A 15391-nucleotide genomic window follows, 5' to 3' on the forward strand; every position below is an offset into this window, starting at 1 on the left:
TCCCTCAGCCGCTCCTCATAAGGTTTGTGCTCCAGACCTCTCCCCAGTTTCATTGCCCTTCTCTGGACACGCTCCAGGGCCTCGCTGTCTTTCCTGTAGCGAGGGGCCCAAAACTGAACACAATACTCAAGTTGTGGCCTCACCAGTGCTGAGTACAGGGGGATGATCACCTCCCTGCTCGCCACACTATTTCTAATGCAGGCCAGGATGGCATTGGCCCTCTTGGCCACCTGAGCACACTGTCAGCTCACGTTCATTATGCTGCAGAAAGTTCACTTTTTGTTGTTTTCTTTTTAATACAAAACCTGTCTTCCTTCCACATCCTTAAAATAGGAATGCTTTGAGTCTTTATTGAGCATTCTTCACTGGAGCTGGACAACACTGGTGCTAGGAGTTGAAGAACTTCGTGGACTGAAAGGATTCCAATATACTGCTACTCTTTTGGATCTAGAAAGGTTGCGCTTTGTGGGTACTTGCTGTCTGAGGTTGCTGAGGGTCTACACCTGTGAAATATATCCAATATCAGGTATTTTTCTTAGTTCACTTGTTTCCTATTTATTAGCAAATAATTATGTGTGGGGCATTGAAAAATTGATCAAAGAATTCTTGTAGAGTGTGCTGTAGGATGAAGTTGCTTGTACAGATATCTTTAGTGGAGGAATTAAGAGGTTTGGAGTCAAAAATGGGATATCTGCAATTAACTGCTTAACAATTGTCCATCACCATATGTTTGCATTGAAACTCAGGTTTATTTCCATTTTTGGTTACAATTGATAGTCGGGATCTTTTAGTCTATTTTGTTTCTTCATTTTTTTGCATTTCTCTGCGTAGTAGCTGCTTTGGTATTGAATACAATTTAAATTTTAAATGTTTTTCATGCCTATAGTTTAGCAGTACATATGTTAAAATGCAGTATGTATTGTGAAAAACTGGAAAATTGGAAGTTTCTAATGTTCCAATTTCTTTGATGTACCTTAACACTCTCTGCTGTTTTGCTTTGTGAAATTAACTTCTTTAAATATAGATTCAGTGTTGCTAAGTTCTAGCTATAATATTTGCTTGTACAATATGCATTTTATATTAAAATGGTTCATTTGCCATACATTAATGCTCTTCTTTTTGTAACCTAGCTACAGCTAAGGCGGTTGTAGAAGAAACCAGTAAACTGGCAGATTGCATTGGAAAAACTAGGACCTTGCTGAGAAAAATTCTGTCTGAAGGAGTTGATCATTGCATGGTCAAGCTGGACAATGATCCCCAAGGATATCTCAGTCAGCCCTTGAGTCTTTTAGAAGCTGTCCTTCAAGAATGCCATAATACCTTTACAGCTTGCTTTCATTCATTCTATCCAACACCATCTCTCCAGTGGGCATGTCTATGTGACTTGCTGAATTGTTTGGACCAGGTATTTTAAAATATCACAAGTGAATATTACAACTTAGATTGCTCTTCTGCTCAAAGAATCTAAGCACAATTTAAATTCATTATTCATTTTGTGTTTATCCTGAATTGCAATTTGAATTCTGCTATGGTTAAAAAAAAGAAAAAAAAGGACGACATTGCAGATTCAGCAAATAGAAACTTACGTCTCCTTTAGCGAAAGGATTTTTTCTCTGGGACAGTGAAGAAAATCTACTGTAGCTATTAGCAGCTGCTTTTTCAGTGTGTAGTCCACACTTAATGATTTCTGTTGCTGCATGTTGCTTAAAAGCATATTTATGACATTTTTTCTACAATTTTATCAGTAATAATTGAATAATTTCTCATTATTAAATTTTGCAACTGTGCTCTCATCCAGCATAGTGGATGAGATACTAACAGTGTTATCCTATGTGCAGCATTTTCTGACTGTCTTGCCAATTACGAAAAATCATCCTATGTCTTAGCATTCTAGTTGTTTGTTTGCATAGATTACAATGATATATAAACAGTTTGTTTCTTGGCTTGAAAATCCATTGTATTAAAATTCAAGAGGGAACCAGTTCTTTAACATATTAATCTAATTAAGTTTTGATTAATTATAAGAAGTCTTTGAGGGATCTCTTAATTTCAGAAGTAGTTTTCATGGGTTTGTTATTTTGAAATAAATTGTTTCATACTGGAATAATTAAATTCTAAATGAAAGTTCTTTAGGGGAAGTTAATGTAAAATTCATAGGATAGCTATAAGTATACGAAATAGTTTAAATAATTTTTTTAGCTACTATAAAACTGAAAAATTCCTTTCAAAATTTGTTTTTCCTCACTGACCTCAAATGCAGCAGTACCTTTCTAATTACTTCTTTTTATGCTTTCAGGATATCCAGGAAGCAAATTTCAAAACCTCCAGTAGTCGGCTTCTTGCTGCTGTTATGTCTGCTCTCTGTCACACATCAGTAAAACTGACCTCTATCTTTCCAATTGCTTATGATGGAGAAGCATTGCTGCGATCAGTGGTCAAACAAGTCAGCACTGAGAATGACTCTGCTCTGGCCCATCGTTTCCCCCTTTTGGTTTCACATATGGAAAAACTGAGTCAGGTCAGGATATACTTTAAAAATCTCAAAATGTGTTTCCTTTACAACAAAGATAAGTTATGTATATTCAAATTTTGACTAAATAAGGATGAAACTGTATTTGCTTAAGTGCTTCCTCTTTAAAAAAACTTTTCAGGAACTCTCAGTATTTTAGTGAATTTTTATCTTTTGATCTGAAATACTTCATACAATTTTTTCTTGTTTCAGAAAAAATGTTTCCTGTTTATTTTTGAATGTTAATCTAGGGGAAATATAGTTCAGAATTGTCTTCTATTGGACAGTCTTTCCTGCAGTGTATAATCGAAGAATGTTGTATAATCAAATATTAAGATGTTATAATAATGAAATAAACAAGAGAGTTAAGCAAAGCAAGACAAAGAGAATAGATAGGATGCTTACCCATATCGTGGGCTCGCTCAGGAAACTCCAGTGGAGTGGATCTTCAGAAGAGAGATCCTTCCCCCCCAGTAGTTCATCTCTTAAATGGGCTAATCCACTATATCACGACACTTACACAGTTTTCATCATGACTCATGTTGGTATAATTCAAGACAATTTACAATTGGTGAATGCTAATATTCTTTTATGGGCCAGTGCTCAATGTTGTTACTGGAGGCATGTGGTCGTGAGGTACAGGTCTATCTTATGTTCCATCAGTCCCATGTAGGCCATCACCAGGTGTTGCACATGATCTGACTGTAACACTGGAACGCTTTGATGGCATTTTGTTCCTTCCAGTGATCCTGAAGGCTTAAAGACTCAAGGGGAGTAATACAGATGTTTCTAATACAGATGTTTCAGGGGTACCAGGAGGGGAAGGTCTGCTCTCCAGGGCAAGATACAGGCCATATTTCTATCCTGGGTCAACACTTCTGCTTGTACTGGGGCATGTCCCAGCTGCCTGTACTACACCTTCTGGCCAGATGTCTGCAGCTGCATAACTATATCAGGCACCAAAGGAGGTGTCCTGATCTGCCATAGGGATACAATGGGGGGGGGGGGTCCCTTTAGCAGTGAAGATTAGAGTGTTGACCACAATATTAGTAGGCCATGTACCTATTACTGGAGGGACTACTGAGCCTCCCACCTCCAACAGTCTCCCCCAAGGTGCAAGTAGGCCACACCACTTGGGTCCACTGCACCTTCCAAGGCCATTTTATTCTATGGGTTCCTGGTTCTAAATTCTCAGGGGCAGGGAGCAGAAGATTATTTTTATTAGCAATCTGGGGTCTTACCTGATTATCAGTGCCTGTAATTTGGATCCTAGGCAGGGTGGCCCATGTTGTCTGCAACATTCTCAGGACACTGGGTCTGCTGTCTTGGGGTCTTTCATTCAGGTCCCACAAGGTTTCAGAGTCATTTTGTCCACCCCTGTAGGGACTGGGAGTCTGTCTTCAGGGCAGCCTTAAGAATACCATCATAACATTCACTGAGGCCTGACCCCATTGGATTATATCACAGGTGGAATTGCCATTCAATGTTATTTTCTCATGCCTGGCTCACCAAGTGTATAATCAAAGAATATTAAGATAGTGTATATTAAGATAGCATATAATCAAGGAAGATTGTATAATCAAATCAGATAATATTAAGATGTTATAATAATGAAATAAACAAGAGAGTTAGGCAAAGCAGGACAAAGAGAATAGATAGGATGCTTACCCATATCATAGGCTTGCTCAGGAAACTCCAGTGGAGTGGATCTTCAGAAGAGAGATCCTTCCCTTCGGTAGTCAGCTCTTAAATGGGTCTAGGAGAGGTGGAGCCAGGCTCCACCCCTTCTGGTAGCACAGGTGAATTGCCTTCACCTGTGCTCCCATGGCTGACTCATTGCTTGCCTCAAGTGATTTATCAGAGGTTCAGGCCATGATTCAGCAGTTCCCATACAAACAGTTTCTCAGCTTTTGCACGTGGTGACAGTAGTGAGTATGCAGATAGATTCAGTGCTTTGAGGAAGAATAAGAGGACACATCTTTGATAAGGAAAAGTCACGTCTCAAAAACTGTAATCTTTAAATGAGTCAGTGAGTGGTTTAGACAAGGATAGTCCAGTTCATATGGTTTTTAACATTATCCTGAACAAAGGATATTGAACGTTTTTTTGCAGTTGTAGTATCTTCTATTTCCAAAAAGATACAGAGGAATATAAAGGGTAAAGATGAAAAAGATCTGGGACTGCTTGATAATAATATTCAATTTAGAAGACAAGAATGATTAAGGTCTTACAAAACTGTGACTAATACATGAAAGGTAAATACTAAATAAAAGTTGAGTCTACTAATAACAAAGCTGTGGAGCAAATAGAGACTTTACCAAAAGGTAAGTTCAAAACAGAGCTGTTTTTCTGAGACCATGTCTCTAACACGTAACATCTCTCTGCAGACCATTTTTGTGCTTAGAATTTTCATTGATGTAGACAGCAGCTGCATAAGTTAATGAAAAAAATATCCGTCCCAAACTGTTAAATGCTAAGATAGTATTTTCATCTCAGATACAGCTCTTTCTTAACGACTAAAGATCAAGCGTTCTGTGTGGCTATCAATGCAGGTTTGCATGATTGTTGACTTTGCTGTGCATACAGTGTTGAGTGTGCATGGGAGATAAAATAGTGAGAAAGACAAACCTTTGTTTCCCATCAGTAGAGCTAGCTTTATTTTTCCTTATTGGGAATGACTTTCATGATTAACTGTTCTGAAAAACAGTGGATATCACTGTTAGGTAGAAGAGATAGTAGGTACCTAAGCTTAGATTTATTTTACATTCTTAGTTCAGGAAGGAAAATCAGGTTTTATTAGCTTCCTGTCACTGGCTTTGTCTTTCTTGTTTGCACAGAAATTCTCTTCGCTAACAACAAAGCCAAAAACTTTCTGAGTTTCCTTTTAGACAGTGGAGAAATGATGGTGTGGAGAGCTCAGTAGGAAGCTGTAATCTATTTAATGCTTAAACTCCATATGTCAGGGAGGGCTGTAGGAAAAACTACCTCCTGATAGGACACTTAGGTATTTTTCCTATATAGTAAACAATGTGCATGCCAGTTCATTCTGGAAATTAAGAATATCTAGTATTTTTTTTTAAAGGTGTACGTGCTGTGATAGCCTTGAGAATATTTAGATTTTTTTTTTTTTACCCATGAGACATTTGTTTTTCTTGATGTCACTGAATCTTCAATTACCTAATGTTTGTAATATACAAAAAGCAAATTTTAAAAGAATAAACAATATTATATGCCATTTTTGTCTTCATCATGCAGAGTGAAGAAAATGTTTCAGGGATGACAAGCTTTCGGGAAGTGCTGGAAAAGATGTTGGTCATTGTTGTTTTACCAGTCCGGAACAGCCTTAGGCGAGAAAATGAACTTTTCTCTTCACATCTCGTTTCTAATACCTGTGGGTTGCTTGCTAGTATTGTGAGTGAGCTTACAGCATCAGCATTAGGATCTGAGGTAAAGTTTCTTAAGGTCATTCCTAGAAGTCGTCGATTAGTACAGATATATTGTGAAAGTCATACAGACTGTGATAATGGTTCTATCAATGTACATATCTTTCAGAGATATTGGAATTGTTCTCAGTAGCTTTCAGACATGTAAGTTATTTAAAAGCATATATATTCACTGTGTTACTTGAATACTGTTGAAAAATAGCTACTTCATTATGGCTGAAAAGTACTGTAACTTTTTTTTTTTTTTTTTTACAAAGTGAGTATTTTTCTGTTTTGCATGCACACCCATGCAAGTACACACTCAAAATATATTGATTTAGAGCTCATTGGAGTCAGTGCCACATCTTGGAGTGTTTCTGTACCTCTCATTTTCTCATATGGTCCTCCATGTGTCCTGCCTGCTTTTGAGTGCAGGTCAGAATTTGCTTTTTGGGTTGTGTAACTTTCTCTTGTATAAACTTGATCCTCCTTAATGTTATTGTCCTTTGCATATTCAATATTAAGTAATACATTTTTCAAATTCCTGCGTATATGTATTCTTTCACTAGACTGTCTCCAGCTAGTTTGTTTTGTATTGGAAAAGTGAGAATGGTAATGAGTCTAAATTTTTAAAATCCAACTATGCTTATTTATGAAGCTATCATATTGTTAAATGATAGGAATTTATTCAGTTTTATTAAACTCACATCCCAGTTTACGTACTATCAGCAATTTTTTTTTTTTCCCCACAGAATGTACATAACCTTTGATAGCATTGGTGAAATATGTTTTTATTATTATGTAAGATCTGTTTCTTTACTTTCTTGGTCTTGACCTTATCTAAGGCAGAAATATGCAACTCTTCTTCTTGGAGCATGGCTAAATTTTATGTTTTTTGATGATTCATATTATATATGTTTAATTATGTGAAAAATTTAGGAATAAGATTTCTGGTTATCTCTCGCTATTTCATAATTACCAGAAAATATATTACTTTTTTAGATAATATTAAAAAGAAGCTGATATGTTGCATCTTTTATGTCTTTATGTATGAGTTGGCTTAAAATTTACCCAGTTGAAAATCTTAAATAAATAAAGTGAATTTAAATTTATTTATTTTTTAAAGTTGACTTGTATTTAGCAGTTAACTTTTCCTGCTTTTATTTAATTATCTACAGGTTGATGGACTGAACTCTCTTCATTCTGTCAAATCCACTCCAAACAGATTCACTAAAACAAGTCAGGGAAGAAGCTGGAATACTGGGAATGGATCTCCTGATGCAATATGTTTCTCTGTGGACAAAGCTGGTGTCGTTGTAGTAGGATTTTCTGTTTATGGTGGAGGGGGAATTCATGAATATGAGCTGGAAGTATTAGTTGATGATGTAAGTACTACATTTGAAAAGAAAAACTGAAGAAAATATTTTTCCATAATATATTCCACAATGAAATATTGTAACATGCTTATACAGCGTAAGCTACCAGTGCAGCTGTAAGGTTCTTTGCTTAGGTTGTGATAGTGATTTTTGAGGTGTTTCAAGCTACATACAACATCCAGTAGGTTCCTTAAGTCAATTATGACCTTGAAATCTTAATTACAGATAATGTTTGTATTAGGCTTTTCACTAAATGTAAGTTAGAAACAGGTATCTCTCCATATACTGCTAAGGAAAATAAGAAAAAGAAGTACTCCAATTTAAAACATTTTACACCAATAATTAAAAAAAATAAAAGAATAGCCTACCAGTGTGGTCAGATTGAAGACATCTTTTGTGCTTTTAAAGTACTCACCTGTAACGTACATACTTTGTATTCTTTTGATGAAGACACACTTCTGTTCTTTTAAACTCAGTTGTTCATTTTAAGTGACTCTTCCAATCTGTTTCGAAGGACAAGCATACATTGCTATGAAAGATTTTGTCTGCTCAGTAATTTCCTTGTTAACTGAAAGGCTTCACTATTGACTCTAAACAATTCTCTTTTTTGTTTTATTTATAATTATTTGTGTAACAAATTTTACAAGAAAGCATTATATATTTGCATATTTGAAGACACATATTTGCATACGTGCTATGTGTTTATAATGTAAACATATTAAAATGACGTTCTTTCTTTGATTCAGAGTGATCACACTGGAGATTCAACTCATTCTCATAGATGGACATCATTAGAGTTGGTTAAAGGAACTTACACCACAGATGATTCTCCCAGTGACATAGCTGAAATTAGACTTGACAAAGTTGTGCCACTGAAGGTAAATAAAAGAAGTACATGTCTTTAGGTTTCTTGTGGAAGAACTCTTAGGACTTGCAGAAAACAAAAACTAGAATGTTCAGTGTAATTTTTTTTTTTTTACACATTTACAATTGACCTTGATATCTTTGCTTTATGAATTGTCAGTTTTGCACTGAAAAGTGCAAATTATAGAAGCAAAAAGAAATTCGAACTTAACTTTTAAAATGGTGTAAACCAGTTTATAATTCCTGAGCAATTACACATCTTGAATGTACAGCTTTCTTGTGTGTAGTTTGGTACCTTGACACTTTGCAAGCAATTAGAAGGAACCATAGAATAGTTTGGGTTGGAAGATCATCTAATTCCGATTCCTCTTTCATGAGCAGCAATACCTTCCACTAGAATAGATTAGTCAAAGCCCCATCTGACCTAGCCTTTGAACACTTCCAGGGATGAGACATTCACAGCTTCTCTGGGGATCCTGTTCCAGTGCCTCACTACCCTCACAGCAAAGAATTTCTTCTTTAGAGGGTAGATTTAGAGTAGATCGTTTAGTTTAAAGCCATTACCCCTGTTATTACATTCCTTCACAGAGTTCTTCCTCATCTTTGCTGGAGGCTGCCTTTAGGTACTGGAAAGCTGCTGTAAGGTCTTCCCAGAGCCTTCTCTTCTCCAGGCTGAACAACTTCAGCTCAATCAGCATGTTTTCATGAGAGAGTCCTCTGGACTAGCTCCAACAGATCCAACAGGCCTCATGAAAGCAGAGGGGGAGAATGACTTGGGTTGGAATCATCTCCCTTGACTTGCTGGCCTCATTTCTTTTGTTGCAGCCTAAGAAGTGGTTGGCTTTCTGGGCTGCAAACACACAATGCTGGCTCACGTTGTTTTACATTATCCAGCACCCCAAAGTCCTTTTCCTCTGCACTGCTCTCAATCCATTCTCTGCCCAACCTGTATTTGTGCTTGGGATTACTCTGACCCATGTGCATGACCTTGCACCTGGACTTGTTGAACTTCATATAGTTCACGCATGGCAAAGTCTCAAGCCTGTTGAGGTTCCTCTGTAAGGCATCCCATCCTTCCAATGTGTTGACAGCACCATGCAGCTTGATATTGCTCACAGACTTGCTGAGAGTGCACTCAATCCCGCTGCCTACATTACCAACAAAGATGTTAAGTAATCCTGGTCCTAGTACCAAAGTAATACTTAAGTTTTGTTTCGCAGCTTGAGAGCATGAAGTAACTTCGACTTCTGTTTAGTATTTTTTTTTTATAGTTTCTAATGCAAAATAATAACTATTACAGAATCATAGAATCATAGAATGGCCTGGACTGAAAAGGATCACAATGATCATCTAGTTTCAACCCCCCTGCTACCTGCAGGGTCGCCAACCACTAAACCAGGCTGCCCAGAGCCACATCCAGCCTGGCCTTGAATGCCTCCAGGGATGGGGCATCCACAACGCTCTTGGGCAACCTGTTCCAGTGTGTCGCCACCCTCTTTGTGAAAAACTTCCTCCTAATATCTAACCTAAACCTCCCCTGTCTCAGTTTAAGACCATTCCCCCTTGTCCCATCACAATCCACCCTCATAAACAGCCGTTCCCCCTCCTGTTTATATGCTCCCTTGAACTATTGGAAGGCCACAATGAGATCTCCCCAGAGCCTTCTCTTCTCCAAGCTAAACAAGCCCAGTTCCGTCAACCATTTCTCATAGGAGAGGTGCATCAGCCCTCTGATTATCTTAGTCGCCCTCCTCTGGACCCACTCCAAGAGCTGCACGTCCTTCCTGGGATTGCCCTGACCCAAGAGCACCATGCACTTGGTCTTACTGAACCTCATTAGCTTTTCATGGGCCATTTTCTCCAGCCTGTTCAGGTCCCATGGGGCCAGATGATATCCTTCCTAGGGTTCTGAAAGAGATGGCTGATGTGGCTGCCAAGCCATTCTCCATCATGTTTGAAAAATCATGGCTGTCTGGTGAATTCCTTGGTGACTGGAAAATGGGAAACATTAATTTTTAAGAAAGGGAGAAAGGAAGACCCAGAGAACTACAGGATAATAAAACTCTCATAAAACTGTGAAGCCTAACTTATGTACTTGTTTTATATTGGTTATTATTTTTGCCTCTCCTTTTTAAGGAAAATGTGAAATATGCAGTTCGTTTAAGGAATTACGGAAGCCGAACTGCCAATGGAGATGGAGGAATGACCACAGTTCAGTGTTCTGATGGTGTAACATTTACCTTTAGTACATGCAGTCTGAGCAGTAATGGCACAAACCAAACACGGGGACAAATTCCACAGATTCTGTATTACAGGTTTGTGTGTTATCATGATCTATTTCTAAGAAAAGTTAATGAGAACGGTCATGCTGCTATAGAATTTTTTTTTTAAAGAGATATAACAGAGATAAACACATCTGGAGTGTGTTTGTGTGTTAATTCTCTAGCAGAATTAACGTGTTCTTTCAGTGTAATTTCAGTCTTTGGATTTAACATTTTTCCGATTAGGACAGAAGTGTGTTGGAAAGATTCATTGAAAATATTCAGTTGCATCCAGTGTCAGCGGCTTATAAATATAAATTAAAAAGCTGTGAGACTGACAGCAAAATTACAGTTCTAGGAGACAGTGAAAAAAACCACCTTTTTGTAGGAGTGTTTTATTGAAGTCATAGAAAAGTTTCTCTGCTGTATGTTTCATTTGGTTTTATTTTGAGCTATTCCATGTAAAGTGAAGTCATTGCAGAACTGCTAGTTCTGGAATCTTAATGTTCTGTAATGCTGTTTGGAAGATCAAAACTTTCTGAACATAAGAAATTCAGTAGAATGGGAAATTTACCTGTTGACTGAGTGATTTCAGTTGTCTATGCAAAAACTGAATCACTATCATCTTAAAGACTTGAACTGGTTTATAGTCATGATTGGGCTGCTTTGAAAGTATAAATCAAAATAGTCATTTTATATATTTAAAGACTATATATATTTTATATATAGTCTTAGGAAAGTTATGATTTATTAGTAGAAGCTAATTTGACATAGAGTAGATTTTAAAGAGAAAACTATTTGTTGAGGATAAGCCTATACTGCATTTCAGAATCAAAATTAATCTTTAGGATGGGGAGTGAGAATCTTTTTCACAGTTATAGCACAGAATTATTAATTGAAAGAGTTTTACTGGGTTCTGTAAAGTGTTTAGGAATACATTTCTAAGATTTGAAAGACATCCAGTCAAAGCAGACATTTCAGAAACATGCTTTTATTTACTGTCTGACAAAAAAAAAAATATATTTTGCAGTATTTGCAAAGGGCAAATACTGTGGTGTTGCCTCCAAGATATCCTCAGTGGTTGACTTGTGTTGTTTCTTTTATTATTTTATCGTAAATTAATTGTTTTAATTATTTTGTGCCAAAAATAAGTGAGCCGTGTTTGAGGTAATTTTCTATTTTATGAACTTACTTTTAATCTGCTATCCAGGAGTGAGTATGACGGAGATCTGCAATCACAGCTTTTGAATAAAGCTAATGAAGAAGACAAAAATTGTAGCAGGGCTCTTTCTGTTGTGAGTGCTGTTGTACGAGCAGCCAAAGACCTGTTGCACAGGGCTCTTGCTGTAGATGGTAAGATTTTTGATAATTGACTTCCAAAATTGAGTTTTCGAATCTTCTTTCTTTGTTAGAGGGATTTGAGAGTAGAAAATCTGTGACAAAGCAGTTGTGGTATTTCTCTTCTGTCTTCAAAGATTATTTTTCTAAAATGTCACAGCTGTACATATTGAACTGGGGATAATGAACTGGGAATAAATTTCTAAGTTTTTGAGTTGCACTTGAGCTGTCACAGGCATATCCTTCATATAAACTTGTTCATCACTTTAGAAAACATATTAAAGCTAGTAAGATTCTGCATTGGCAAAACATACGCTTTAATGGGTCACTTCCAAATTTTATTGCATGTTTTGCACACTGATGGTAGCAGGAAAACTGATAGATGTAATGCATTTATAAGCACTTAAACATCTGTTTTTGAGAAATTGAGCCATTAGTCTTAAAATTTAATGCTTTTAAGCTGTATCAGAGGAATCCATAATATTGAGTACTGTTACAGAAATTGATGGGGCATGTTTTTCACTAGATTTTATAGCATAAAAAATATTAACACAGTTATACAAAATGGCAAAGAATTAATAAAATTATGTAATAAAACAAGGAAATTTTTTCGTACAGAACTGTATGTAATGACATGCTTATTTCAGGTGAACTTTGCACATTTATAATTTGATTTTGAATTATGATGCCTAGATAATGAAAGTAGCTTATAGTAAAAACTAATGTAGAAGCTGGAAGATTAGTAAGAAGCAAACAAGAAAAATAAGATGTGCTTTCAACCATGATGCAATTATTATAAAGAATATTACTTGTGTTGTAATTATCTTTGTTTAGCTGAAGACATTCCAGAACTACTCAGCTCTTCCAGTCTGTTCTCAATGCTGCTTCCCCTCATAATAGCCTACATAGGACCAGTTGCAGCAGCAATCCCCAAGGTATGCTCCTCAATAGAAATTACTGAAAAAAGTTAAGAACGTTATGTAAGAAAAAGGTTTACTCTGAAAAATCTTTACATGATGGTTTTTTTAATGATTTTTTGAATTTGTATTTTATGTTTGGCCACTTGACTCATCATGAAATTTTGAGGATACAGGAATTTTAAAAATATGTCATTCTTTAACTACGACTTTTTTTAAATTTATGTTGAAGTCATCATAAAAAACAACAACAAAAACAAAAAAACACAAACCTTAAGAAAGTAGATTAAAAAAATACAGCTTTGACAGTAGGAAAAGACAAAGTTAGAAGGATCTAGATTTATTACTTATTGTTGAATATTGATGGAATAAACTTTTTAAATATTATATACATTAAGATTTTACAATGAATATCCAAAGCAGTGGTAGCTATTTATTAAATGAAGTTTGTTTCTATCAAATTTACAGATGGGAAGACATAACCTATGAATAAAAATACTTTTCATGCTTTTAAGCAGAGCATGCTTAAATGTGTCTGAAAATTTTGAAAACTGTCATTGAATTTGCAAATGTCACTAATCCCTAGCTACTAGACATTATTATCTTGTATTCTTTTTTGTGAACTGTAAGCTCCATTCTAACTTCTCTTGAAAGGGAGAGGAAAGAGGACCTACTACTTAAAATCAAACATTCATTTATTTAAAATTTATTTGAAATTTATTTGAAATTCAAATTACCTCATTAGTATGATCAACTATAGTTTGCAACAAGTGTTTTGCTTCAGAAGCAAATTTGAAAATTTCATAAAGATTACTGAGAACAATGCAGTGTTTATCAATACATGCATTAAAAATGTTGAATATTGGAAAAATAACAGTTTTGTTGGAAAATAAACCATGACTTGAGTATGACTTTTAGACAGTGCTTCTTTTCTGTCAAATAATAATTGTTCATTCATGTTAAAACTTTCCAGTGCTGGAGAAGGTGTTTCAATGAACATATCTCACAGGTGCAAATGCAGATTCTTATTCTGTTTTTTTATAAGTCTATTATTGGAGATTAACCAAATGGTTTTTCTGCAAGGATTGTGTAGATGTAAAGTTGGAAAATGTGTCAGAATGAATCGTGATAGTGATTTACTGAGAATATCAAAAACAGCCATTCTACAATGGTTGCAAGAAACGCAAGTTTGTGGGTTTTTTTCACCCAGTCGTAAGTAATGATTTAGTGTATTTGGCATTATGTTACAGGTTGCTGTAGAGGTCTTTGGCCTAGTACAGCAATTACTTCCTTCTGTGGCAGTTCTGAATCAGAAATATGCTCCTCCAGCTTTTAACCCCAATCAGTCTACAGACAGCACCACAGGAAACCAGCCAGAGCAAGGGCTTTCAGCTTGTACTACCTCTAATCACTATGCTGTTGTGGAAAGTGAACATCCCTATAAGCCTGCCTGTGTTACACACTATAAGGTAAACACTAGATCTTAAATTTAAATTTTTTATTTCTTAAATGTTTTTTTACATCATTTTCATTTTATCAGAATGCTGGATGAGAATTTGTACTAATATAGGAAACTGTTTTGTATGTATTATGAATGTACTGTTTTCTGAAGAAAGTTCTCTTTCTTTACTAAGTATAAAGGGACCATGTAAATTTAACCTTCGATTCAGGTTTCTAACTGAAAGCACCTAAATTTGCTCATTCTTAGATTTTCCTTCTGTCATGTACAGTTTATTTGCTCTAGTTGTATAGACTGTAGAATTTGGAATTCTTTATCTAACAGATATTATCTAATCATGTCTCAGACATTCTTACCTAACACTGAAGCTGCCACCTGCTTTGTGGAAGTGGTTAGCATCAGTTCTGGTCAAATTCATATGTATCTGTAACATAGGGATCCTTACACTGCTATTTTGGGCTGCCATTTAAATTCTTCACAATTTAGATTCACTTGAACTATGGTTTCCCTTGGTCTCTGATGTTCTCTTGTATTGAGTCACTGTAAGTGGAATTCAGTCTGCCTTACATAGGTGACTTGATTAAACTAGATTTTCAGAATGTCAGTTTCTGAATGATTTTATTCGTCTGAGTAAAGGGCAGAGGCTTAAATTACCTGTCTGAAATATAAATCCTGTGTTTTGCTTCCAGAACTAGTGAGTTCTTAGTAGTGATTTCAAAACAGTAAATCCAAGAATCCAAGATAACTACAGTTATCTGGCCTTCCTGAAGTGATTATTCTTATTATTGCTCTGAAAGTTTATAGAGCCTATCTGAAGCTGGTAGTAACTAGCTATTACTACTTTTATTGTAACTGTATGCTGTCATAATGCAGACTATATTCATAAAATACTTCAGCTGCTGTTTGCAGATTTAGGCAAAGCAGACACTGAATGTGTCTTTTAAGGTTTGCATTTTAAAAGGTATTTGAGAAGATTCTTCAACACAGAAACAAACACAGATGGTATCCTAAGCATAAATACTTAATCTGGACATTAGTTAAAACACATGATCATAGTTCAGTGTAAAGCATTTCAGGTGTATCTGAATTTCAAAAATAAATTATGTTAATGTAAAGCGTGCTAAAACTATGCAAAATTACACAATTGAATCACTTTCATAGCCTGAAGCATTAAAAACAGAAGGCAAAAGAAATCCCAAAACATAATAGTAGTGTTTTGTTTTGCTTTTCTTTAAAGGTAAAACA

The 15391-nt window shown here is 35.8% G+C and overlaps 1 protein-coding gene across 14 annotated transcripts in view; it reads left to right on the plus strand.

The window, feature by feature from the left end:
• MYCBP2 (MYC binding protein 2) overlaps positions 1-15391 on the plus strand; it is a 202017-nt gene that overhangs the window by 100698 nt on the left and 85928 nt on the right. For all 14 annotated transcript variants that reach the window (XM_090130532.1, XM_090130523.1, XM_090130483.1 and 11 more), the window contains 10 exons: positions 334-526; positions 1131-1405; positions 2297-2518; positions 5765-5956; positions 7110-7316; positions 8054-8185; positions 10308-10486; positions 11643-11785; positions 12605-12705; positions 13938-14156. In XM_090130532.1, the coding sequence (XP_089986658.1) occupies positions 334-526; positions 1131-1405; positions 2297-2518; positions 5765-5956; positions 7110-7316; positions 8054-8185; positions 10308-10486; positions 11643-11785; positions 12605-12705; positions 13938-14156 (1863 nt within the window). The remainder of the gene's footprint in view (positions 1-333; positions 527-1130; positions 1406-2296; positions 2519-5764; positions 5957-7109; positions 7317-8053; positions 8186-10307; positions 10487-11642; positions 11786-12604; positions 12706-13937; positions 14157-15391) is intronic.

This window comes from Phasianus colchicus, chromosome 1, assembly GCF_987193195.1.
Source record: "Phasianus colchicus chromosome 1, bPhaCol1.hap1.1, whole genome shotgun sequence".
Classification (NCBI taxonomy): domain Eukaryota; kingdom Metazoa; phylum Chordata; class Aves; order Galliformes; family Phasianidae; genus Phasianus; species Phasianus colchicus.